Below are 23,310 nucleotides of genomic sequence, written 5' to 3'. Positions count from 1 at the left end.
CTATGTCCGCTCTGCCGACAATCCCGCCGACTTGCCTTCACGCGGTGTCTCTGTTCCTTCCCTTCAAGCCAGCTCGCTATGGTGGCACGGTCCACACTTCCTTGCCACTGCTGACCATCACGCCGAGCCAGCACTTGATCACCATGTCAACGTTGCCGCTGGGGAGGGTCCTTCAAGCACTTCGGAGATACCTGCACCTGTATCACACCCAACAGAGTCCACCGGTCCAGACACTGAGCTTGCACACGAAATGAAAAAAAAGCCTGATGCGCATCACGAACAAAAAAAAACATGTGATGAACCACCATTTGGTATTGATTGTGCCAGGTTTTCGTCTTTCAGTGCCTTAGTGCGTGTTTCTGCTCTGTGTTTGCGGTTTCTCTCCAGGTTGAGACCACAAGGCGGCAAGTCCTTCGGGGTGGATTCTAGTTGTAACTCAGAGGTCAAGGTAGCCAAAATCATGTGGCTACACCATGCACAACAGAATCTGTCAGACGTCAGTGCTGTCGAAAATTGTAAGAAGCACAGCCCGAAGGACAAGCTGCGGCTCTTCCTCGATGAGAACCGCCTCATCAGATGCAGAGGACGCTTGGAGAACGCCGAACTTTGCTATCAAGCAAAGTATCCAGTACTGATTCCCCAAACGCATCCCATCACCCAGCTCATCATCAACGATTGTCACCTGATGACGATGCATGGCGGCGTTGCACACACGCTATCAAGACTGCGTTACGAGTACTGGTTACCACGAGGGCGTGCAACAGTGAAGTCATTCATCACTAAGTGCCTGACTTGCCGGAAGCACCACGGTGGTCCATACCGCACCCCAGATATGGCCCCGCTTCCATCTGCCCGCGCAACAAGATCTATCCCGTTCACCCATGTGGGACTAGATTACTTCGGTCCTCTGCTCGTCAAGCACCAGCCAAGTACCAAGAAGGTATGGGTCCTCCTAGTGACATGTATGGCAACTAGAGCTGTCCATCTAGAACTGGTGGCAGACATGACCACAGAGGAATTCCTGCTAGCGTTCCGCAGGTTCGTGTCGTTGCGTGGTTGCCCTGAAGAGGTAGTGTCTGACAACGCGCCACAATTCATCCTAGCTAAGTCTGTTCTGGATGTGGCCTTTGAAGAAATGGCAACGAGTGATGATGTCCTGTCGTACATGTCGAGGACTGGTGTGAAGTGGCACTATAACCCACCGATCTCACCTTGGATGGGTGGTTTCTACGAGCGTCTCGTTGGAACAGTCAAACGAAGCCTGAAGAAGGTCGTTGGCCGCGCGCTCCTCACTGTGTCGCAACTGACTACCATTCTCATGGAAGTGTCAGCAGTCGTCAACTCGCGTCCACTGGTGTACGTGGACAATGACTTGCAGGAGATACTCACCCCAAGTCATTTTCTGTGCCTGTCCGCAACTACTGGTGGCGTGCAACCCACTGCTGATGACGGCGATCCGGACCACATCGAAGTTCCGACTGCAGCTCAGAATCTTCTCTCTGTCTGGAAGAAGGGTCAACGAACATTGGACCAGTTCTGGCGTGTCTGGCGAGACGACTACTTGGCTGATCTCCGCAACAGTCACACTCGGAAGCTCCGACAGGCACGCGTTACCGCTTCAGAACAGCCAGCCGTTGACGATGTTGTACTAATAAGGGATGACATGCCCCGTGGCTCATGGCGACTTGGTCGCATTGTCGCTCTCCATACAAGCAAGGACATGGAGATACGTTCCGCAACCGTCATCACTGCAGAGAAGACAGAGCTCAAACGACCCCTGTCTCTCCTGTACCCTATCTGTCCTGCTGCTAACTCCGAGGCTAATAACAACAGCACCGCTCCGGACACACCCACCACTGGCCAAGCCGATCTGCCAGTTCCAGCAGCTGTTGCTCCACCCAGTCGTCCACAACGTGCTGCCGCTAAGAAGCAACGTCAGACGCTTCGCCAATTAATTGGCAGCGAACTTGTTTAGTTGAATCAGCTAGACAGTTGGTAGTTCACATCTGAACTCTCTCTCTCTCTCTCTCTCTCTCTCTCTCTCTCTCTCTCTCTCTCTCTCTCTCTCTCTGTGTGACGGTCTACTCTCTTTCACCCTTGCGTATGTTATATGCACTTATTGTGTTTTGTTTCCACGTTACTTTGTTACGAATTATCTCCTTTTCTCTGCATCTCTTGCGGGGGAGTGTCACGACGTTGACATGATGTTCAACGTCATGAGATTATTTGCAGTACACGTCATAGTTTGTGTTCTCTACCCCGGTTTTGTTTCCGCGTTCCCACACCGAAGCTGGGCCGCGTGTTTATTATTTCTACTGACTCACTCACCTCTTGGCGACTTCCTCCATGTTTTTTCCTCCTTTTTTGCTCTGCGCAAGCGCCTTGCGCTTTAGTCGTCGTCTTCTTTCAGTTCACAGCAAGAACAATAATTTTACCTCTTGTGCAGTGTCAGTCAAATTCAGTCAAATCAAGCTCTCCCGATCCCAAGAAACTGTCTGGCGTGTGCACAAATAGTATTAGTCACTAACAGAGGCTTTATAAGGGAACACTTGTCTGGGGAGAGCCCCGTACCGGCTAGAACCATGTTAGAGTCTACGGCTTCGAGTGTTCTGGGTCCAGATTTCTACGCGGAGATGAGGTTCCCTACGTTGTGGCACACACAAAGAATATGCGTACGGATCTGCTACGTATCATTCGAATCAGACATAAAGCTGCCAGATGGAACGGAAAATTCCCAGTACACATTCCATGTGATTTCTTTACGTGAATGTAGAGCAGAACAGGTTTCCTCTACGAAACTGGCACAATTTATTCATTATTTCAAGTCTCCAGGATGTTTGCTGTGATTGGCTGGAGTGGAGGGCATGAATTACAGGCAAATGACATTGTCATGTCACACTGGGACTGAGTACATGTACTGTCATGTCACAGTGAGTATTGTCATGTCACACTGAGTACTACTGTCTACTGTGTGCTGTATTGTGCCCACACCCACCCACACACCCACACCAAATCATGCACATGCACACGCACATCTACTGACGTAGCACATGGCACACAGCAATACATGCACAGTGTACCACCAGCACAGCAGTGGTCTGTCAGCACAGTGAATCAATCAGTGACTGCTATATCATGAGTATGCAGCGCCAGGGCACAAAACCTGGAAGTATGGGGAGGGGGTACAGACTCAATTGGATTTATAAGCAGGTGACATCATGCTGTAATGCGAAAAGCATTATAATTACATGGTACTTTCATGCAGGAAAAATTATTACAGAGGTGGTATCGTTCTCAATGGTATATTTTAGGATAGATTGTTTCATGGACGAGAGGGGAAAGAGTAGTAATACAAGTAGCACAATAAATATACTACTACTTGGATACTGCTACCTGAAACGAGTCCTCTTGACAAATTTATCGTAGTGGTAGTTGTCGGATGCCTGTGACCGCATGTTCTTCGTGCCCGACTGCTTCTGCTCCTCGTACTTGCGATCGTCGATGATCTTCAATGCGTGTGCACTGGCAATATCAGCACGGGGTTCGGCCATTGGACCACCAACGAGTGGGACCACCTTGGGTGCAGGCTTGTTGGCTTTGGCCTTGGCCTCCTCACGGCGTTTCCGTGCTTCGGAGTTATCGCCACTGAAATCTGAAAAAAGCACACAGAGAAGAAAAAACGTAAACAACAGCATGTTGAACCAGCAGTAGCGCGCGCGCGCGCACACACACACACACACACATCACACACTACACACTAGTGTTTAAACCGAACACGGATTCTTCGAACGAATAATCTATCGAATAATTTCGCCCTCCATCGAACGAATAATCTATATTCTATCATACGCATGATGGCATTTTTCAACACTTTTTCAGCACTTTTTAAGTAGTTTTTTAAATATTTTTTTTGCTGATTATCGGATTTTGTTATGTGGGGGTGCAAAACTGGTTAACCTGTACCGCCAAGAGTACATAACCCCCCAGAGTGTGCAACGCTTGATCCAGCTCTGCATAGGGTCTTGGTCGAAAGTGGTCAAAGACCGAAAATCACATTCACTGCATCCATGTTTCCCTCGTATGGAAAGAACAGAAGTACATGTGCATGTACATGTATTACTAGATACCGATAGGAGATTAAACCTTGGAGGAGAAGTGATTGAGAAGAAATACTACGAGCAGATCTACGCAGTGCAAATATCAGTAGGGTCAGCACTGAGCATAGATCGTTTTTTTTTTTTTTTTTTTTTTTTTTTTTTTTTCGATTTCTGATAATTCCTACGACTATTCGATTATTCGTTCACCCCACGAATATTCTAAATTATTCGATTATTCGATTATTCGTTTCAACACTACTACACACCCTTACACACGCCACACATATTTATATCTTCGTCGCGTACCTTTTAACTAGGGCTCAAACGGTCACGGTTTTACCCCTAACGGTTAACTGCTAAGCTAACGGTCGGTTTAACGGTTATAACCTATAAGCCTCGGCAATCCTGCGGACTCTTTTTTAACCGTATATTTGACTATACTCATTCAAAACAATGTACCCTATTCAGTACAACGCACACATGTACATTCTCTTGCATGCTCATTCATACATACTCTCACACCAAGAGACCAGATATGACCGAGGTGACAGCCCAGAAATTGTGTACGCGTGCGACAGCCTGCGAAAGTGCATACTTTGCAACGACCTGATACTAAAAAATTGACTGAAAAGTTACTGCGTAACCGTTATCTTTATCGGTTAACCGTTAATTCTTCGTAACCGGTCTGCAACCGGTTAATCGGACCAACCGTTTGAGCCCTACTTTTAACAACTGCAACACCACCGATAGCTGCTATCATGCACCAGGCATGTCCAGCAAAAATCAAAATGCGCCACAAAATCAAAACATGTACTTATGTACTTCATGTACTTCCTCCGTATACAAAAACTTCGTGACTTTTTTTTGAAGGCTGCGCATAGCTCTGGAATTGTTCCGTTTGACTTGGAATAACACTCGTGGCATTGTCTAACCTGTTTACAAGCTATATACAAAGAAAAAAACAACTCAGACGAATGAGATTGAGTTTATTCAGAGTCTTCGTCGCTCCTGTCATTGTCACCTGACGACGCTGACTCCGCATCGCCAAAAGTCACTGCTTCGCTCGCATTTCATTCAGATTCTTTTCAGCTGCAATGATGATCCGACGCGGGACTTTGGCTAGCGTACTCTTCATTTCCAGAGCTGTGTACGAATCGGTGTCGACTATATTCAGTCGTTCCAACCCGCGACCTCCATTATGCCGTGAAACGAGTCGCCCAAGCACATCCACACGCTTCGCATTTTCTCGGCAGGAGAATCCTCCCAGCATTCTACAACGGCTTCGACGAGGTCCCTGCGATTCCCCTCCTAGGCCACAACGGAGACGTCTGACTGGAGTGGAGAGAGGCGAAGAAAGCCAGGTCGTCGACATTCCGATCCGGAGTCTGCGCTGGTTGCACGACGACTGAAATGTTTCATCTTTCCGTGCGAGCGGAACCGATTTATGTTCTCACGCTGCGTATGGGGCCGCGCACCGCAAGTACGAGCCTGGCCAGTTTCAGGGCAGCGAGTGCCGCGTGAGTCGTGACTCCGTGCTCCAGGCGCGAGCTCCACTTCGTCACGGTGTCAGTTTCGAGCAAGTATTAAAAAGTGTTAGTTTTTCTGTTATTTGACTCGTGAGTTCCTGTCGGCAACGTCCTCACACGCATGGCTTCCGTGGAGAATCTGTTCGAGATCAACCAAACCTACCTCAACATGAATGTGCGTTGTCGATGACAGCCTTTGGCGCGGTTCGTTGAGCAGGTTCTTGCTCAGAAACACCGTTGAAAAAAAGTCACGAAGTTTTTGTATACGGAGGAAGTACATGCATTGGCAAAAGGCTCGGTACTAATACAACAAAGTGCACTTACAACGATGGCTGAAGTTAGCAGCAACATTCTTGGGGACAAGATCTGACGTGACATGCTTCCTGAACAGAAGAAGAAAGAACAGGCATAAGAAGCATACTGCCAACAGACAAACAATACACACCAATACACCCCACGTTAAACTTGCTAATTCTACTTCAAATTGACCACTGGCATCTACTGGTATTGGTAAGGTCAACAGTCAGAGACTATTTTCCCTCAGCCTGCCAACCAGTCCAGGTAGAGGGAGGAGTAGGCTTATACAAGGTTGAATAAATTCGCACTGGAAAGTACGTCTTGCGCAGCTTGCACAAAACAAAGCTAACTATGATGCTTATCCTGAGCATAGGCAACAGTTGTGCCGAGAAGTTTCAAGTTTTCACAAATGATGTCATCACTTACTTGAGTTTGGATTGAGCAAGCTTAGTTTGACGTGCCTCCTCTGTTGCTTCAATGTTACGCAGCTTCTCACTGAGTACAGAAAAGGAAACGAAACGATGATATCACCATTGGTCATACCCATTCATACTACATCAATACAGTGTAGTAATGTGAATACATTTCAAATTCTAATATCCTGCGCAATGACGCACAAAGCTACCATGGCATGAAAGATAATGGCGGCAGTGTGCTCAACTACCAATGGCAGAAGCAGACAGCACAACGCTAAGGTGCCCTCGTCTTGCAAGAGTGCTTAACATGCAAAGTTGAGCGCACAACACACAAGTTAACAGTGGCAAAACTTGATGGACAAGGTGGGCAAGATGTGCAGTACATGTACAACAATACTGATCGGAAAACAACATCAAAAACAATTGGTTTGGAGATGAAATAGCGTTACGAGATGAAACTTACTCAACACCGAGATCCACCTCCGGTATTCCGGACAACATTTGACTGGACAGCATTTCTTCGCTGACCTTTTTCTGTGATACAACCTGTACACCAGTAGCCAGTAGAAACAACACCGATCAGCATAGCATCCCAGCATGTCATAGCAAGAAGCAGATACTTCAAAGTAAGAAATACGGCACAACTCCGGACAGAGTCCACTGAAGCACACAGTGCATCAAAACAGGTTTCAAAGAACAGGCAGCCTGTATAACATTGGTAACACGACAAACAAAATAACGCTACAAGTACTGTACAGTTGAGCAGTAGGCTCAGCTTCCACTCACATTCAGGTGCTCTGGAATGGTGAAAAGCTCTTTTTCACGCTTCTCGTACTCTCTATGTGGGGATGTATCAAAACAAAAAGAACATCACAATGAGAAGCTATTACAACCACCACCAGCACCAGCACAAGCACCACTGCAACTACCCACAGTCCGTTATCCAAACTATTCCCGCTGGCTTTTGAAAGCTTGATTTTGGCCAAATTGAGGCTCAAAAATTCACTGTAAAACCTGGTTGAAATTATAATTCCCAGTCCTTGGACTTTCTGGCCTTAAATGTGGCAAGGAATAAATGCACGGGTCACGCAATGCAGGGATGTACATGACTGTGCTGTTGTTTTCATGATATCTACAACTATACGTGTGAGACACTAAAAGTTAGAGTGCCACTTTCCAATGAGTGAACTGTAGTACTGGTATATGTCAAATCAGTGAAATTGAGACTCTGCAGTCTGCACTGGCAGCAGATATATGTAGCAGTGTGATACTACACCAGACCTACACTCCAAAAGAGCACAACATATCCAGTTCCAGTATTAAAAGGCACTCTGACTAGCATTACAATGCAAGTGATGTAATGGTGAAGCAAAGACAAACTAATTCTTACGTGAGCTCTTTAGACTTCCCATCCTCACTTTCGCGTTTCGCCTTCATTTCCTCGTCAATGTACTTCATCCTACAAACAACACATAACAACGCAGATCAATAAAAAAATGGAAAAGCTGACAGGATAGCCTTTCTAAATATTCCTAACACATGTCCACATATTTGGCAATAACACAATCAGTGAAAAAGTGTTATACCAAAGAAATGCCAGCGAAATGCGGATCCGCATTCGCAATTCGCGTAGCCCCCAGTTCCGTACTTACATGGCAGCATCATCGTCACGGATGTTAGTTTCCGCTGCAAACGTGTTGTCCAGGCGCACCGAATCCTGATCAGCCTTGGCTTTTTCCCTAAACAGGCACAATTACAATTGCACATGGATAAGTGCACACAGCGAATTTCCAGCAAGGTACATTTAACTTTTTGGGGTCATCTTGCGGCAATGACATGAGCGTTGGCATTGAATTTGACACCAGAGAGCATACTGCTGCATCCAGACTAACTTTCCCGCATCCATAGGAACTCAACCACCTTCACGTGGGTAGTGTCACCATATAAATAAACAAACAAAAACCAGCAGTAGATGACATCCACTCATGATGATGAACAACTGACAAGATGCAACTGTCAACAGACGTGTGATTCAGGTAGTACAGTCAACTTTGCGTATAACGACACTCGGCGGGCCATCAGAAAAGTGTCCTTATTCGCGAAGTGTCGTTATACCCGAAGTCTCATTATACGTGTTACAGTTAGATGGGACTTTGCTCTGGGCATGGAAATTCTGTCGTTATTCGCGAATTGTCGTTATATGCGCAGTCATTATTAGCGAAGTTGACTGTACTCCAAACATGCACAGAGCATTCCCTGGAGTAACACAGGTGCTACACAACTACATTGCAAGATTGTAAAACAGAAACATTTAAATACTATTTATAGTGCTACCATGAGTATATACCCCCCCCCCCCCCCCAAGAGTGTGCAACTCAGTTACTCTGCATATGGGGTCTCCGACGGCGAAAACTCACATCACGTGTCTCAGATAGGTTCGTACTACGTACAAACGAAGGATAGCGTGCGCGCAATCCGAATATCTGCCATGATCATGCTGGGGATTTGCATACCCGCAGTGTGTTTCTGTCAGAGAGTGCTTTTTTATTACTCCGCTGCTCGCTAAAAGCGGGCTGGAAACGAACAACTGCGACACTGCACCACGTGATGTGAGTTTTCGCCGTCGGCGTACCCCATAGAAAGGGTATCAGGAGTTGCACACTCTTGGGGGGTTATACTCTTGGTGCTACCATACACAGCTCAAGTAGTAGCCGAATGCAACATACGCAGCTGCCTTGTCCAGCAGACCTCCAGTTTTCAGCTTGAATGGGTCAGCCTAAAATGGGACAAAACATCAAAAGTAGTCACAGTATTCGAAAGATGACAGAAAAATCGACACAGCCAAATCAGCAAGGAATATGCACTATGCACATACCGTAATTCCGCGCATATAAGCCCACGGGCCTATATCCGGATATAAGCCCACCTCTGTTTATAAGCCCATGGGCTAATACACAGGCACACATACGACTCACTTGTCAAGTAGATTTTTTTCACAATATGGACTCTTGCTACCATGGTACAGCAGGTCAGTGGAGTTTAGTAGTTCATAGGGGTGAAACCCCACCGAATATTCGAATACTCGTTTGGATTTTTCAAATATGATCATACTTGGAATATATCAGAGTACTCGCTCATACATGGTACGTGCATTTACCACAGAAGTCTGCACTTTCAGAGCAGCAGTCAGCAGACATTGATGTGCAGAGTGTGTGGTGAACATTTGTACACAAGTAGAGAGAGAGCCCAAATGACCCACCAAATAATACACTCGAGAAAATGACTGCCGATTGATTCAATCAGGGTCGCAACATGTGATTTTAAGGCCCTTGGGGTGCGATTTTTATGGTATCAAGAATACTCAAATATTCGATCGGAGAAGATCAGAGTACTCGAACTCGGGATCTCAATGCCAACTTTCACCCCTAGTAGTTTACCAGTAGAATATGATAGACCCACTATGAGAACGGACTTGTACTTTTTCGTGAACCTTCAAAATTCGAATTTTGGCCCATGGGCTAAAAACGAACATGTTTGACTGGATATTTTATTCCCAAACTGCATTATTTCACATATAAGCCCATGGGCTTATATGCGCGGAATTACGGCATACACATATGTACGCAGGTGTGTGTGCACACACACACACACACACACGTAAAATAACCATAACCTGAAACCTAACAGGTCGAAAGGTCTCGAAACAGTTAGCTGGAGAATCCGAGATTGAGTAAAAGATCCATAAAAAAACATTTCTTACACAGACAGAAAACATGCCACAACAGTATATTAATACTTGGTCCGTTTCATCGCAATTGTCGCTTATCTCCCACGCACCTTTTGACAGGTAAAACCCAGTCCAATCTCGATATCTAACTCACATTCGTTTGGGAGGTTGTGATGGCAAGATCAAAGGAGACCAGAAAGAAAAAAATATCGCGACTAGCGCCAGTGGCATCGCGATTCGTACGATTGTGATGGGAAAGTGGGGAACTTTTCGCTGCAGTGAATGCACTGCAGTGAATGCACACATTCACTGCAGCTGAAAGCCAAGAGCAGCTGAGTCAAAGACATCCTGACCTGGAGAGCATGACAGTCAGGCCAGCCAGCTCAGTCCCACGTTTTTGCAAGTGCAACGACCTTGCATTCTTTGCAAGCCTGCAAACTGATGGCTAGATGGTGGCAAAGAAGGCATTGTCCAAGGCAGTGGCAGTGCAAGAGTCGTGGTCAGCGTATCCAGCAGAGCGTATGACACCTGTCTGGAGAGGGATGTGTGCCTGATTCAAAAACATTGTTGAAACACACAGTGGTGACACATGGGTCAGCGCCCACAGTTCCTCCAAGTGACAAAGTGACAGCCACGACTGTTCCTTTCCCATGCCATACCCAAGCGGAGAAAGCAAGAGATACAGTAACTCTATGCCAGCAGCTATACACACCAGGGAATGTCAGCTCAAGTGACAGTCATCAGCTCCAGTGATACAGGGCCAGAGTCTGATAAACTAAAGCGTGAGTGCAAGAACACACTCCGTCGCTGTTTTCTTTTGTACATTTTTTGTAGCCTTGCTTCCTTTCTTCGACTTGCTTCATCAGATTCCATCGCTGAATTATTTTTCTTGTGGCGGACAGGAATCCTGTATGATGCTTCTTCACTATGCGTATTGGAAATTTTACAGAGCGATAAAATAACTAAAATAACTCCTACACAACAGAACAACAAGTTGAACAAGGACAATCAAGGCTTGTTTGCTGCTACTTAAAGTAGCAGCAAACAAGCCTTGATTGTCCTTGTTGTTCTGTTGTGTATTACGCTCTGCCTTTGTGGTGTTGAGCACTGTCAGCACTCTGGGTACATCCTTCGGTAAAATAACTCCTATAAATAACTTTCATTGATAAAATTCACACTTGTAAATTTCACTGCTGTTGTTCTTAGTGTTATTTCTCTAACTTAGATTTTCTATAATAGTTCAATTTTGTTTTCATTGTCCTTTAGTACAACGAAGATTCCTGATGAGTGTTGTACGAAAACTTGTTTGAATCCTCATTTTCTCTACACCATTTCTTCACATTTTCATCATTTTATTGCACAATGTCTCGTCTCCACATTTTTACATTACATGAATAAAGTGTACACAAATGTCGATCCAGCTTGTATTACTGATTGCGGTTATAAAATAACTCCTGTTCTTAGTTGCGATAGATAAGCGACAATTGCGATGAAACGGACCAAGTAAGAAGCAAGCATGTCAACTTCTCAACCACAATTGTGTGCACAGCCCCTTACATCAACATCTTCTTCTTTCTTGGCCTCTTCACCAAACGCCAGGCGACCAGCACTACAGAGTTACAGACAAAGAAAACATCAGTAGCAATGTCGGTGAATTTATTTTTCAGAGTACACACACCTAGAGAACACGATGATGTTGGCTGCAAGTATCGAACCAACCAGTACCTATCCACAATGGTGTTGGCTGCAGCAAAGAAAACCAAGTATCGAACCAACCAGTACCTATCTCCTTTCATGTACAACTATAAGAGTCAAGAGAAAGGCAGAGTGAGACTCTGTTTCACCACAGAGACCAGAGACCAGCCGCTGCAAACTAGTTGCAAGTGACAACTAAGGAACTGAATTAGATTCATAAGTTGAGAGAATGGAAAAGGGAAAAGTCTGAAGCAAAATTGACTGTCACCACCAGGAATCAAACCAGGGACCTTCGCTTGAGGCCAGCGATGCTCTGACCACAGAGCTATGGTGTAGCTGTCATCACAGCAGAGACCATGCATACTTAGCGTGAACCATGCAGAAAAGGAATAGGCAAAGAAAGATGCATTGAAGCCTCCTTACCTAACGCCTATGGGACGCTGTCTAATTCGCTGAAGCTCTTTGGCTTCCTCAAGCTTTTGTCTGTTAGAAAAAGACAGCAAGCAACAATGTATGGTTATCAACACGACAAGGATTTGCACGACGCTATTACAGTCAAGTACCACTCCGTACACTTAGGCCACTAAATTCTAGTAGTTGGTTCTGGACAGGGCACATATTTGACAAACAATAACATAATTATTCTAAAAAAACATTACGGTGCAAGCAGGATTGATCAAGCAAGGAACAGACATCACGAGTATTCAAATATTCAACACAAACCTTATCGCATCAGACACATCACCACTGCCATCATCGTCACTTTCTTCATCACTATCTTCACAGCGCCTGCGTCGCTTCGGCATCTTTAGGGTGCCTAGCACATGCCGATGCTATCAAATAGTAGAGGACGAAGAGCCTATGCACCTGAGCACACAAACACAAACACACACACACGTGCGCACACAACCACATAAACACACATACCGCAGAGTCTGGTATAGAATCCTGATTTGCATAGGTAAAAAGTGGAGACGAAATTAAAATTACTTTTTAGGAAAAGAACAAACTACAGGCTCCTCACAAGCAACATTTTCCAAAAAATCCACAAGCAATTTCAATACCTTCTCATCAGGTGGAATAGGCAAAAGAAAATTTGACAGGAACAATGAATTTATCTAATATAGCAGAGAGGTGATACAACAGCGCAAGAGTAGCCAGAAACAACAACAGTAAAATACGTGACCTGCTACACTGATAAAATATGAGTCCAGTGCTAATCATTTGTTGCAGCATCCTCAATGTCATGCTGTCAGATGATTGTTCTTCCATGTACTTTAAACTGCTAAATTATGAAATCTTAGAAGCTGCTTATATTCACACAAAGAAGCCTAACCTAAGCAAGCAGGAGCAGATAAATTCACACTTGGAGGCTGTTAGGTAGGTCCTCAACAACTCGTTAGTTATGTCCATTGTTTGTCTATTATTGCCGCATTACAATGCACACTTGCTAAGTTTCTTCACACTGACACTTTTTTGTTATTCATTTTTATGTACGAGGTCACGTATTTTACTGTTGTTCTTTCTGGCAACTCTTCTTTGCACTGTTTTATCACCTCTCCGCTGTACTAGTATTTAATTCATAGTCTTTGTTCAATTTCTTTTTGCCTGAATTCCACCAGATGAGAAGGCATTGAAAGTACTTGTGGAAACTTCAAAAAGTGTTGCTTGTGAGGAGCCTGAAGATACTTCTTTTCCTAAGCGTGACTCAGAGGGGCAGGATTTGAATAGCAGAAACAGATCGTATGACCCCATTGACACAGTCATGAGCATGCTTTTGCGCGTGACTTCTACATAGTTCACAGTGAGTTTGAGTCTGTTTGGAATGAAAGCATAGTCTAAACATTGGCTTATGCGCTCTTAAGCACTGTTTTTCTACGCCACATTACGGTATATTGGCCACAGCAAGAGAAGCACAGCAACAACCATGCGTGGAAACTGCATACCGACCGTAGCATGCACGCGGGTGATATCAGAGAAGTAACTCTGGACGGAAGTTATAAGCTACTCACGGAAATGGAAATGTGGACAAATACCCTTGGAAAACCCTCTGTCAGCGCACATGCCTTCAACGAGAACAAACACGCAGCACTGTCGAACCACTACTCTTTTGTTCAAGGACAGGTACGTTGAGATAAATTAACGGGTACGTGTACGCAGTGCACCACCCTGCGATATCTATCGCGATTGATTTGTCCCTTGTAACTTTCTACTTAAGCTATCCAAAGGAATTTGCTATTTTTTTATTGCGTTTGCGTTGTAAGATATCCTTGTTGTCTTCGTAAGCAGAATAATGTATTATGAACCTGTGAAACAGCTCACACGCGATAATGAGTATTACATTCGTTGGAGGTCGTAGCAACCAATTTTCCCATCTCAGATCCGCCATGATGGACAATTCATTGCCAGACACGAATACTTGGTGAAAGACGAGTTGACAGCAATTCCTTAAATCTGATTGGTAGAAAAGAGCTGTGGAGCTAAGCATATTATGTGAAAAACAGACAAGGTAACTGATGTACATTACTTACAGGACTAATCTACTTCGAGTAGAGATTCCTGGTGTAAAATTCCTCTCAATTTCTTGAGGTCACGTACTAGCTGTTCGTCACAGAACGTATTTTTTTAAATGTTTCTTCAACAGTCGCCCAGTCAATAAATCAGCATGCACGCATGTCGTCCAGACACAGGTACTAGGTTCGGAACACTGCAGATCGATTTCCCAGTCACCGAGTCATAACACAAAATGCCTGTAGAGATGGGGTACAGAATAAAAAATCTAATTCAAAACAACAAGAAAAGCTAGCTGCATGCACAGCGTAGAATCTACGTACATCATGCATGGTATGCACATTTAGTGATTTACAAAAAAATATCGTACGCGATCGCAAACAGCAAAGGCGTCTTTCCAAGCGCCATATTTTGCCATGGTGACAAGCATTGTTTTGTGAAAAAATTTGCGAAATCGGCGAATGCGCCTGCGCGGCAACCCATGTCTTCGTTCTGCCTCGTGTTTCTTCTCTCTCTCTTTCACATCAACAAAAATGGTGAGCTTCTTTTTTTTATTGTGCTCCTTCCTCTGAGGTATCCCGGTCTAAAGGTATGTATTGCTTTGTTTCAGGCCACCAGACCACTCGTCCAGGTCTTCAATGACCAAGGTGAAACCTCCGGCGAGCAGGCTCTTATGCCTGCTGTGCTGAAGGCACCTATCAGACCCGATGTCGTCCACTTTGTCCACACCAACATGGCAAAGAACCGTCGCCAACCTTATGCAGTGAGCAAGATGGCGGGTCACCAGACCAGTGCAGAGTCTTGGGGTACTGGACGTGCTGTTGCACGTATCCCTCGTGTGTCTGGAGGTGGTACTCACCGTTCCGGCCAGGGAGCATTCGGAAACGTATCCTCAACTACTAAATTTGAACTTTTTTCATTTCATTTGTGCTTGTGTATTTACCAGGTGAAGTGTTAGTTGGTTATACGGCTCCCCAAGCAATCTATTCGGTTGCAGCAACCACATTTTAAATACTGGTCACCAAGAAGTGCATTTTTTGTAGGTTTTTCGCATTTTAAAATTTGTATGTTTGTAAGTTTGTGTCTGCAGCATGTTGGGTTTAACTATGCTGTGAATTTCTTCATTGTAGTATGGGTGCCTGTAAAATATTTAAGCCTTGACCGATTTACATACAGATGTGCCGTGGTGGACGCATGTTCGCCCCCACCAAGATCTGGAGGAGATGGCACCGCAAGATCAACCTGAACCAGAAGCGCTTTGCCACTTGCTCAGCTCTGTCAGCTTCTGCTCTTCCTGGTCTTGTCATGGCCCGTGGTCACCGCATCCAGGAGATCCAGGAAGTTCCCTTGGTTGTAAACAGCTCCATTGAGAGCATCTCTAAGACCTCCGCTGCCGTTGCCCTGTTGAAAAGCCTTAAGGCATATGCTGATGTAGAGAAGAGCAAGGACTCTCGCAAAATCAGAGCTGGAAAGGGTAAAATGCGCAATCGCCGTCATACTCAGCGTCGCGGACCCCTGATTGTCTACAGTCAAGACCAGGGTGTTACTCAGGCTTTCCGCAACTTGCCAGGAGTTGAGCTTGCCAATGTTGATCACCTCAACCTTCTTCAGCTTGCTCCCGGTGGACACTTGGGTCGCTTCATCATCTGGTCTAAGGGTGCTTTTGAGAAGCTTGACACCATCTATGGAACAACCAGGAGGCAGTCCATCAAGTCTAACTTCAGGTTAGCTTGCCCTTATGCTTTGTGATGAGATCTGTGTATATCTTTCTAATTTCCATAATCAAGTTCCTTGCCATATGTACCGTGATTGTTGCTCTTGTGTGCTTTGCTCTTTGGGGTATTCTTGCTATAGCCTAATTCTGATTCTGATGCTGGTCATGTTGCAGGTTGCCACGCCCCAAGATGGTCAACACCGACTTGGCCCGCATTATCAACTCCGACGAAGTCCAGCGTCAGCTCCGTCGTCGCCGGTGAGTGTTAGCTAAATTATACCAAACTGCCAGTGATATTATGTTTACTGGCATTTTGTAGATTTGAGCCATGTTACTTCCAGGTAACTCTGGTTTCGTATTTGGACCACCAAGTGTTTTGCTTCGTCTTCATGATGCAGGGCTCTAGTCAAAGGGGGCGTCATGCCCCCTACTCTAATTGAGCCCCTCCCCTACTCATTTGTCGACCTGGCTGGAACCCTGATGATGCATGACATTGTTGGTAGAAAGCTATAACGTATGTTAGCTGGTGACTAAAGTAGCTTGGCGATATGATTTCCCATAGCCACCACTCACTTATGGGAGTGCTGTAAAGCGGGACTTTGTGTTAGTTCGCGCTTTCGAGCGCAGACCGATCCCCTCTTAGTAATGTTTGCGACTGGAGTCAATTTCAACTTTGTGTTAGCGGCGATTTCAAGCGCAGACCAATTTGCACTTGGCAGTATTTGCGACTGGAGTCATTTGTTAAATTACTATTGGTCTAGGTTCACACTGACCTATTTTATTGCAATTTCATACTCTTAACGAAAATTGCAAACATTTCCCGGTTTACAGTAGAGACCCGTGCTTACAGGCCAAGGCATGTTATGCTGTTTGGGAATTTCTCTGAGACTCTCCCTGTTGTTTTTTACTATTTGCTGTTGCAGTCCCAACGGCCACCGCGCTCCATTGAAGAAGAACCCACTGAAGAATGTGCAGGTTATGATCCGTCTCAACCCGCACGCAAAGTCTACTCGTCGTGCCGAGCAACTTCGTCAAGAGCGCAACCGTGCCAAGAAGGCCGCTGCCAAGAAGAACTAATAAACTTTTTGTTTTTCTTTTATCAAACCTGTCCTCTTTTGTGTGGATGCGCATTGTGTGTGCATTATCCCCATAATCGTCAGATAATTATTACGGAGGTTTAGCAAGACGAAATTCTCGTTCGTGCATTTCAAGGGAAGTCGAACTAATAATAATTAGTGACAGGGTTGGCGTTATGAGGACGGCAAACAGAATTCGCGCATACATGGCGTTGACGAACGCGAAACTCGTGATGCTAAATCGTTTAGTTTTAAAACCTCGGTATTGCACCCGGGCGGTCCAGTATCCGAGGTTTAGCATCACGAATTTCGCGTTTTTCGTTCGGAAAAGTAATTTTTGGCGGAGCCCGATCCAGCTTTTACTGTATACAATGTACATGGACAGTGCTGGCAACTGAAATCCGCCAAGGTGGTCGGATTTCAGTTGCCGGCATGCACTGTACTGTCCCCGGGGAAAATTGCAATTCCGCGGCCGCGTTTTTTGCGATTTTTTAAAAGACCGCGTTTTCCGCGATTTTCCCGCGTTTTTTGAACTTTTTTGTTGCACTACACGTACACACAGTGCACTGTTCGGTCAGCAACGTCTCATCGTGGCGGCTTTTTACTCAAATATGACGAGTGCTTACACCAGAGACTTGTAACTGATTGATTTCACTACATACTCACTGAAAATTGCCGCAGATCAATATTATTCACCGCATATTTACCGCAAATTCACCGCAAATTATGCCATATTATGCCGCGTTTTTCCCCGCGTTTTTTGCGATTTTTTTCCGCAATTTTCCCCGGGGACAGACTGTAGATCTACATGAATGCACCTTTGACCTTTGGACCCTTCTTCGGCTTTGCTGCACTCTGTACTTTGAATCCGTCATTTTCACTAGATAGTGAAGTGTATCGTCTTGTTCTTGTGCAATTATTTTACCAATAGGTCCTTACTGGTTGTGGGTCTTTTTTGTTTGCATTAAAGTGCTGTAACCTGCCTGAACGTAACTCGTTGAGCTTAGTTCTTTGCTATTTTGAGAAATACGCGCTGAGCGTGTGTTCAGAGTAGCCGCACTAGTCGAGGCCGCCCACGAATTTCCTAACCTTTCCTGCCCATTGTGGTTAGGTACTATCTCGCAATGGAAGAACTTCCAAGTTGTGACCAAGAAGTGATTGAAGCAGAAGAAGGAGAGGTATACCGAGCCTACGAGTCCTTCATCTTCATAATACATGGTCACAGTCCATGACTAATATCGTAACTTGCTACATGACTTTATATTTTTTCTGTTTTCATTCACAGTCATATTTCCAGGATATTGATATTTTGCAAAACCATGGAATTGTAAGTTCTGTCCTGGAAATAGGAGTGCACATGTATAGCTTCTTGGACGCTATTACTGCTCTATAATAAAACTTGGTAGTACGGTATGGTTGTATGGAACGTTTTGTACAAATGTCCACGTGACCTGGGCCTTGATTTCAACCTGATCTCATCATGGTCCAAAGCCTGAGCAGTTGTGTTCTTTTCGTGACTGTATAATTATATCGTTTTCCAGAATGTGGCTGACATCAAGAAGCTCAAATCTGCTGGTATATGCACGATAAAGGTATGATTGTACTCCCCCCCCCCCCCTCCCGCTCTGACAGACTTAGGGTGCGTTCTTATATTCTCTAGCTTCTAGAAGAAGAAGAAAAGAGAAGTCGAAGAAACTGGGATTACTCAAGAACGGGTCTCGAAGAATTCGGAGATATTTTGCACGTGTCAAGCAAAATGAAGCGCCAAAGGGGCCGCGATCTTGAGTGATGAATACTAGTAATGCACGTGTGCGTATGCGAAAAGGAAAATGCGTATACTCATGATGAACACGTGGCTTTTAGTCGTAGTTCGCATGCGCTGATCCCAAACCGCGGGAATCTCCAAGTTTCAACCACCTCTGAAGCTTGGAGAGCTTTGGAGAGCCTCCTAAAAGTCGGAGAGGATATAAGAACAGCTCTCGAACTTTTCGGAGAGTCTCCAACTTTTCCGAGAGGATTTAAGAACGCACCCTTAGCTCCCGTTTATAAGAGTAACTTGAGAATGGGTTCGTGGAACCGCAAAGCCCATACCAACTAACCGTTACGTCTATGGTGAAAAATCCAAAACGGGTGGTCATATCATCACACAGGCACAGTTCGTGACCCGTACACAGCGACACAGTCACATTTTTGGAGAAATTTGAAAATTCAAACGCATGTACAAGGTGGTTCGGGAGAAGACTGGGAAAGATACGCACGTCCACCCGTTTTAGTTCAAAATAGTTGTATACCCCCCCCCCTCCCTACCACGTCTACGTTTCCCGTTTCCTCTGCTCCTGTTTTCACCCCTACATGGATCATCATGGCAACAGACCAAAAACTCCTTTACGTGGACGTAGACGCATTGTGATGACAGCCTAACTGCAATGATTTCAGGTGCAATAATTATGGTAAGTTCAAAGGAAGTGCCTGTGTGCCAGGGAATCGTAAAATACCGGTATTTTACGACTCCCTGCTGTGTGCAACACACCACATACAAAACCATCCCAAGTCTCCGAGAAAAGCGAACTTCGATGCAGGTATCACCAAACATGCTTGGATTTTCAGTTTGGCAGGCTGGTTCCTGCACACAAGCTCTGCTGGGGATCCAGCAGCTACGAATATTATTAATACAGTGCAATCATGTATACACGGTAGCTTGGCCAAACGGGCTCGGCTGGCTTTAGTTTGGTTCCGGGACATGCGGGCACCCTGTGTGGTGATTTTAGCTGGACTGACAACAGCCTGAACAGGGTGGTGAGCAGTAATGTCAGCGAGTGTCTTCTTCATTTCTGTAAAAAGTGTGATAGGGAACTTGGCCTTGCCCTCAGTGTCTTCTACATGCCTGACACATCTCTCCATGGCTGCCTTCAGGTGGTTGATATCCTGGTGCTGCTTGTTGAGCTTGCTCTCCAGCCTACTAGTATCCGATATTTGTGTCAGAGTGTCAATCACAGTCACTTTCAGCGTTGCTATAAAGTTGTTTTCTGAAAATATCAATCATATTTTCGCATCTGAATGACTACTTGGCCATAACCAGCATCAGCTGACAATGCATTGCACTGATCTGGACTTGAAACAGCACTAGCTTGTGGCTTGTGGATGGATTTCTCAGCTCTCTTCCATCTAATGCCGCAAGTTTCGTCTGGGGCGAGACTCTCCGTTAAAAGAAAGCCTCGGAATAAAGATGAATGCATTCATTATTAATCTACCGGCACTGTAGATGTAGCTCTACCAGTTTGAGTAGGGTGTTTGGTATGACTGTTTGTACTAAAACTTGTAGCTCTACCGCGTGCTACCATCTCTACCGAATCAGAATCTGGTAAAGTACACAGGTCCTGATTTTTTGATCAATGAAAGTGAAAATGAGCTCTGGATCTCTTGAAACTTGAAGAGCGATTCTTTACAGAATCAAAATACCCGCTTTCTGCATAAAGAAGAGTGGTCTACTTCTACCAGTAGACATGTAGAGTAAATTTGTTTCACCCTATTCTTAGTCCCTACATGGGTCTAAACTCTAAATACTGGTTCGCATTTTATGCTGCATAGGGAATTCAAATGACAACAAGGAAACGTCTGTGTGCAATAAAAGGCATCTCCGAGGCCAAGGTGGACAAAATCAAGGTAAGTCATAATGACACAAGTAGTATCTATAAAGTGGATTCTGGTACTGTAAAAGCAGAAATTTTCGGTGGTGTTTTATTTTCGGTAATTTCAGTGCCGACAATTTTTACCGAAAATAAAACGCACCGAAAATTTCGTTTCAACCGGTACTGTATACATGTAGTACTAGTACACTTACCTGGAAAACGGGTTTTACCAAAAATTTCCCTCCACCGAACCGCCGATTTTGGAGAATACCGAAAATATTACACGACCGACAATTTCTGCTTTTACAGTACAGGGATGGTACAGAGCTCATAGTGACTGGTCGAGCCGATCGCAATGAGGTCTGGTGAACAAGAAAGTATATTTTTCAACCCGGCTCGAGTCATCAAAGGCAGAGTGCTCTAACTGTGAGAAACACGACGAGCTGTGCGCCAGGGCCGGTAACTTTTATGCTAACCAGAAAAAAGTTGTACACTGAATGTAAATCAGCTGCAAATAATGCATACGTACTCACATGTATGTAAGTGCTGCTGTCTAATGATCGCTCCAGTGCACAAAACTTACAGTTGAACAACCCTTCGCCTCCGGTGTTTGTACACACAATCATGTATTTGCATCGCATCCTAACCACGACTGTTTACCTATTGAAGATGTCAGTTTTTGGCATACACCGTGTTCTGTGTTGACTCCTTGAAGTTGGTTTAGCACTTGTGCTTCTTCCTGATGGTTCGCCACGTCCATTCTGATAAACATTTCTTCAATTTTCTGCAAACATATAGAACTCTCGGCATGTGTTTCAATCCCGTGCATTGCCATACAGTACAATGCTTTTCGTTTGACAGTATGCTGTAAAGCAGTTTAGCTTATCGCAACAAGAATGAATACATACTCATGACTTGGCTGACGATACTTCCCTCTGAGGTAACCGGCTGAGGGAGATGTTCAGATAGGGGAGGCTCTACTGAACTGTGTAATCTGTAAAACGCTGATTTTGCTACCGAGACTGTTATGTGATCTCTTTTTGTCTTGCTCAGGAAGCCTCCCTGAAACTTGCTGTAAGTCACTTTCCATCAATAATGAATCGCTTCTCTAGCACAACTCCTAATCTGTCCCCACAGAATAACGCGGACAAAAATCCTAAAATTATGCGCATAATCATGCGGGTGAAAACAGGACATTACGCGGCAAATATGCGGGATTATGCGGCAAATATGCAGGTTAATGCGGTCATTATGCACGAGTTATCTGTCACTGGTACAACTTTAGCGTGCAGTCTCATGCAAGAATACAACTTTGTCGTACAAACTCATGAACCCATACGACTTTGTAGTACATTTTCAACAGCATGCACTATTTTCTTGTACATTCTCATGAATAACGCGGGATTTATGCGAAATCGATGATAACCAATAACGCGGAAAATTCCGCGTCCGCGGAATCGCGGTATCCTGTGGGGACAGCCTAATTGTTACCTAGTTTGAAAAGAATCACTTTACCTGGCCGGTATCTATGGAGTGTGGGCATGCATGGTTTTCATCCCCCTCGCCTCAGCTTGAGAGCTAGCCTGTTATTCTCCGTTGTGGTTTCCTGTCAACTAGCAATTTTGCAGTTTGTATTGGTGTCGGGGTCCCAACGCATCCCGACACTCAACAGTATACTATCAGTTATAGTTACATTACATTATATTACTGAAACGGAAAGCCATCTTTGTCTCCAACCAAAGCAACAACTCGCGGAGCAACCAAAGAACAACTAAACTGAAAAGAAGAACCACATGGTTCAAAAACCAATACACAAACCCGGCCCGTATCGCGTATGCCAGCGACACGTGCATGAAAGCAAGTACAGAATGCAGAAAAGTAGCTTGCATGAAAAGTGCGTAGCGTTCACACCTGTATGCTAACCCGCACTACAACTCGCGTACTATACAAGGGACTAGTACTGCGCAGTAGGCACGCATTCAAATAAGCTGTAGACATGCACTGCATAAATCTCCAAGTCCTCGTACAAACTGTGCAGTGCTGCAAAGGTACGAATAATAAATATCAAACAAATATCAATGTGCAGGTCAGCGACAGTGTGATCGTCTGGGCAAACTGCAACATACTGCTCTGTATCAAAATGGATTATATCATTGCTGTGAAAACCGGCATACATTGATTGCCAAAAAGTGTATGTATATGTATGCTTCTCGTTGGCTGAATATTTGAAATAAATAAGAAGCATTGTTCTTTCGAATGACGAACATCTGCGATGCTTGTTTTTGTGTGTTTTGCTTTTTGTTTTGTGTTTTTCTATTCATTTATTTTTGACTATTACGCTGGTGTCATGGTAATGACACAGAAAGTTGTGCAAGCGTTGAAAAGCGCTTGTGCAGTTTGAATCGGTCTCTTTTTGTCCTGCATTGCAAGGGCCCACCCACCCGCCCTTGTGTTTGCCTTACTAATATAAGTATGGTGTAAAGCATGTGAAATAGGTGGAATTCTCATCTTATCACTTTCAGTTTAGCATTAATTTCTTTAGTGCGGGGCAATCGATTCTGCCAGCTGTTGGCAGTCTTGCCTTTTAGTTTTTAGTTTTTGTTGTTATGAATCAGTACCTTC

At 44.7% G+C, this 23,310-nt stretch overlaps 3 protein-coding genes across 3 annotated transcripts in view; 2 read left to right on the top strand and 1 right to left on the bottom strand.

Moving 5' to 3' along the window:
- Window positions 1-3,070: 3,070 nt before the first annotated feature.
- LOC135814582 (splicing factor C9orf78 homolog) lies at window positions 3,071-14,566 on the bottom strand. The gene is made up of 12 exons (XM_065327720.1): window positions 14,290-14,566; window positions 12,482-12,625; window positions 12,182-12,241; window positions 11,621-11,672; window positions 9,063-9,112; window positions 7,989-8,075; window positions 7,727-7,795; window positions 7,123-7,174; window positions 6,800-6,882; window positions 6,347-6,415; window positions 5,948-6,006; window positions 3,071-3,652 (listed from the first exon to the last, which is right to left on the bottom strand). The coding sequence occupies exons 2-12, from the start codon at window positions 12,562-12,564 to the stop codon at window positions 3,390-3,392; spliced, it is 927 nt and encodes a 308-aa protein (XP_065183792.1). The 5' UTR covers window positions 12,565-12,625; window positions 14,290-14,566; the 3' UTR covers window positions 3,071-3,389.
- Window positions 14,567-14,728: 162 nt separating this feature from the next.
- LOC135814577 (large ribosomal subunit protein uL4-like) lies at window positions 14,729-17,087 on the top strand. The gene is made up of 5 exons (XM_065327712.1): window positions 14,729-14,805; window positions 14,880-15,155; window positions 15,446-15,993; window positions 16,158-16,241; window positions 16,907-17,087. Exons 1-5 carry the CDS (start codon window positions 14,731-14,733, stop codon window positions 17,058-17,060), a joined length of 1,137 nt encoding a protein of 378 aa, XP_065183784.1. The 5' UTR covers window positions 14,729-14,730; the 3' UTR covers window positions 17,061-17,087.
- A 908-nt stretch (window positions 17,088-17,995) lies between these two features.
- LOC135814580 (meiotic recombination protein DMC1/LIM15 homolog) overlaps window positions 17,996-23,310 on the top strand; it is a 30,554-nt gene continuing 25,239 nt past the window's right edge. Inside the window, exons 1-5 of the mRNA XM_065327716.1 lie at window positions 17,996-18,237; window positions 18,345-18,386; window positions 18,601-18,651; window positions 20,648-20,722; window positions 21,742-21,762. Coding sequence (XP_065183788.1) covers window positions 18,184-18,237; window positions 18,345-18,386; window positions 18,601-18,651; window positions 20,648-20,722; window positions 21,742-21,762 — 243 coding nt within the window. The 5' untranslated portion in view covers window positions 17,996-18,183. The remainder of the gene's footprint in view (window positions 18,238-18,344; window positions 18,387-18,600; window positions 18,652-20,647; window positions 20,723-21,741; window positions 21,763-23,310) is intronic.

The sequence above is a fragment of the Sycon ciliatum genome, chromosome 4 (genome assembly GCF_964019385.1).
Source record: "Sycon ciliatum chromosome 4, ocSycCili1.1, whole genome shotgun sequence".
Classification (NCBI taxonomy): domain Eukaryota; kingdom Metazoa; phylum Porifera; class Calcarea; order Leucosolenida; family Sycettidae; genus Sycon; species Sycon ciliatum.
Note: the sequence above shows the minus strand (reverse complement) of the source record. Positions and strands in the feature narration are given on the sequence as shown.

Bases quoted from the DNA above. Each gene is read 5' to 3' on its own strand.
- LOC135814582 (XM_065327720.1), bottom strand. From the start codon at position 12,564: ATGCCGAAGCGACGCAGGCGCTGTGAAGATAGTGATGAAGAAAGTGAC. The intron at 6,883-7,122 runs GTGAGTGGAAGC...ACTGGTGTACAG, and splicing joins CCATTCCAGAGCACCTGAAT to GTTGTATCACAGAAAAAGGT. The intron at 6,007-6,346 runs GTAAGTGATGAC...TCTTCTGTTCAG, and splicing joins CTTGCTCAATCCAAACTCAA to GAAGCATGTCACGTCAGATC.
- LOC135814577 (XM_065327712.1), top strand. From the start codon at position 14,731: ATGCGCCTGCGCGGCAACCCATGTCTTCGTTCTGCCTCGTGTTTCTTC. The intron at 14,806-14,879 runs GTGAGCTTCTTT...GCTTTGTTTCAG, and splicing joins CTTTCACATCAACAAAAATG to GCCACCAGACCACTCGTCCA. The intron at 16,242-16,906 runs GTGAGTGTTAGC...TTGCTGTTGCAG, and splicing joins CGTCAGCTCCGTCGTCGCCG to TCCCAACGGCCACCGCGCTC.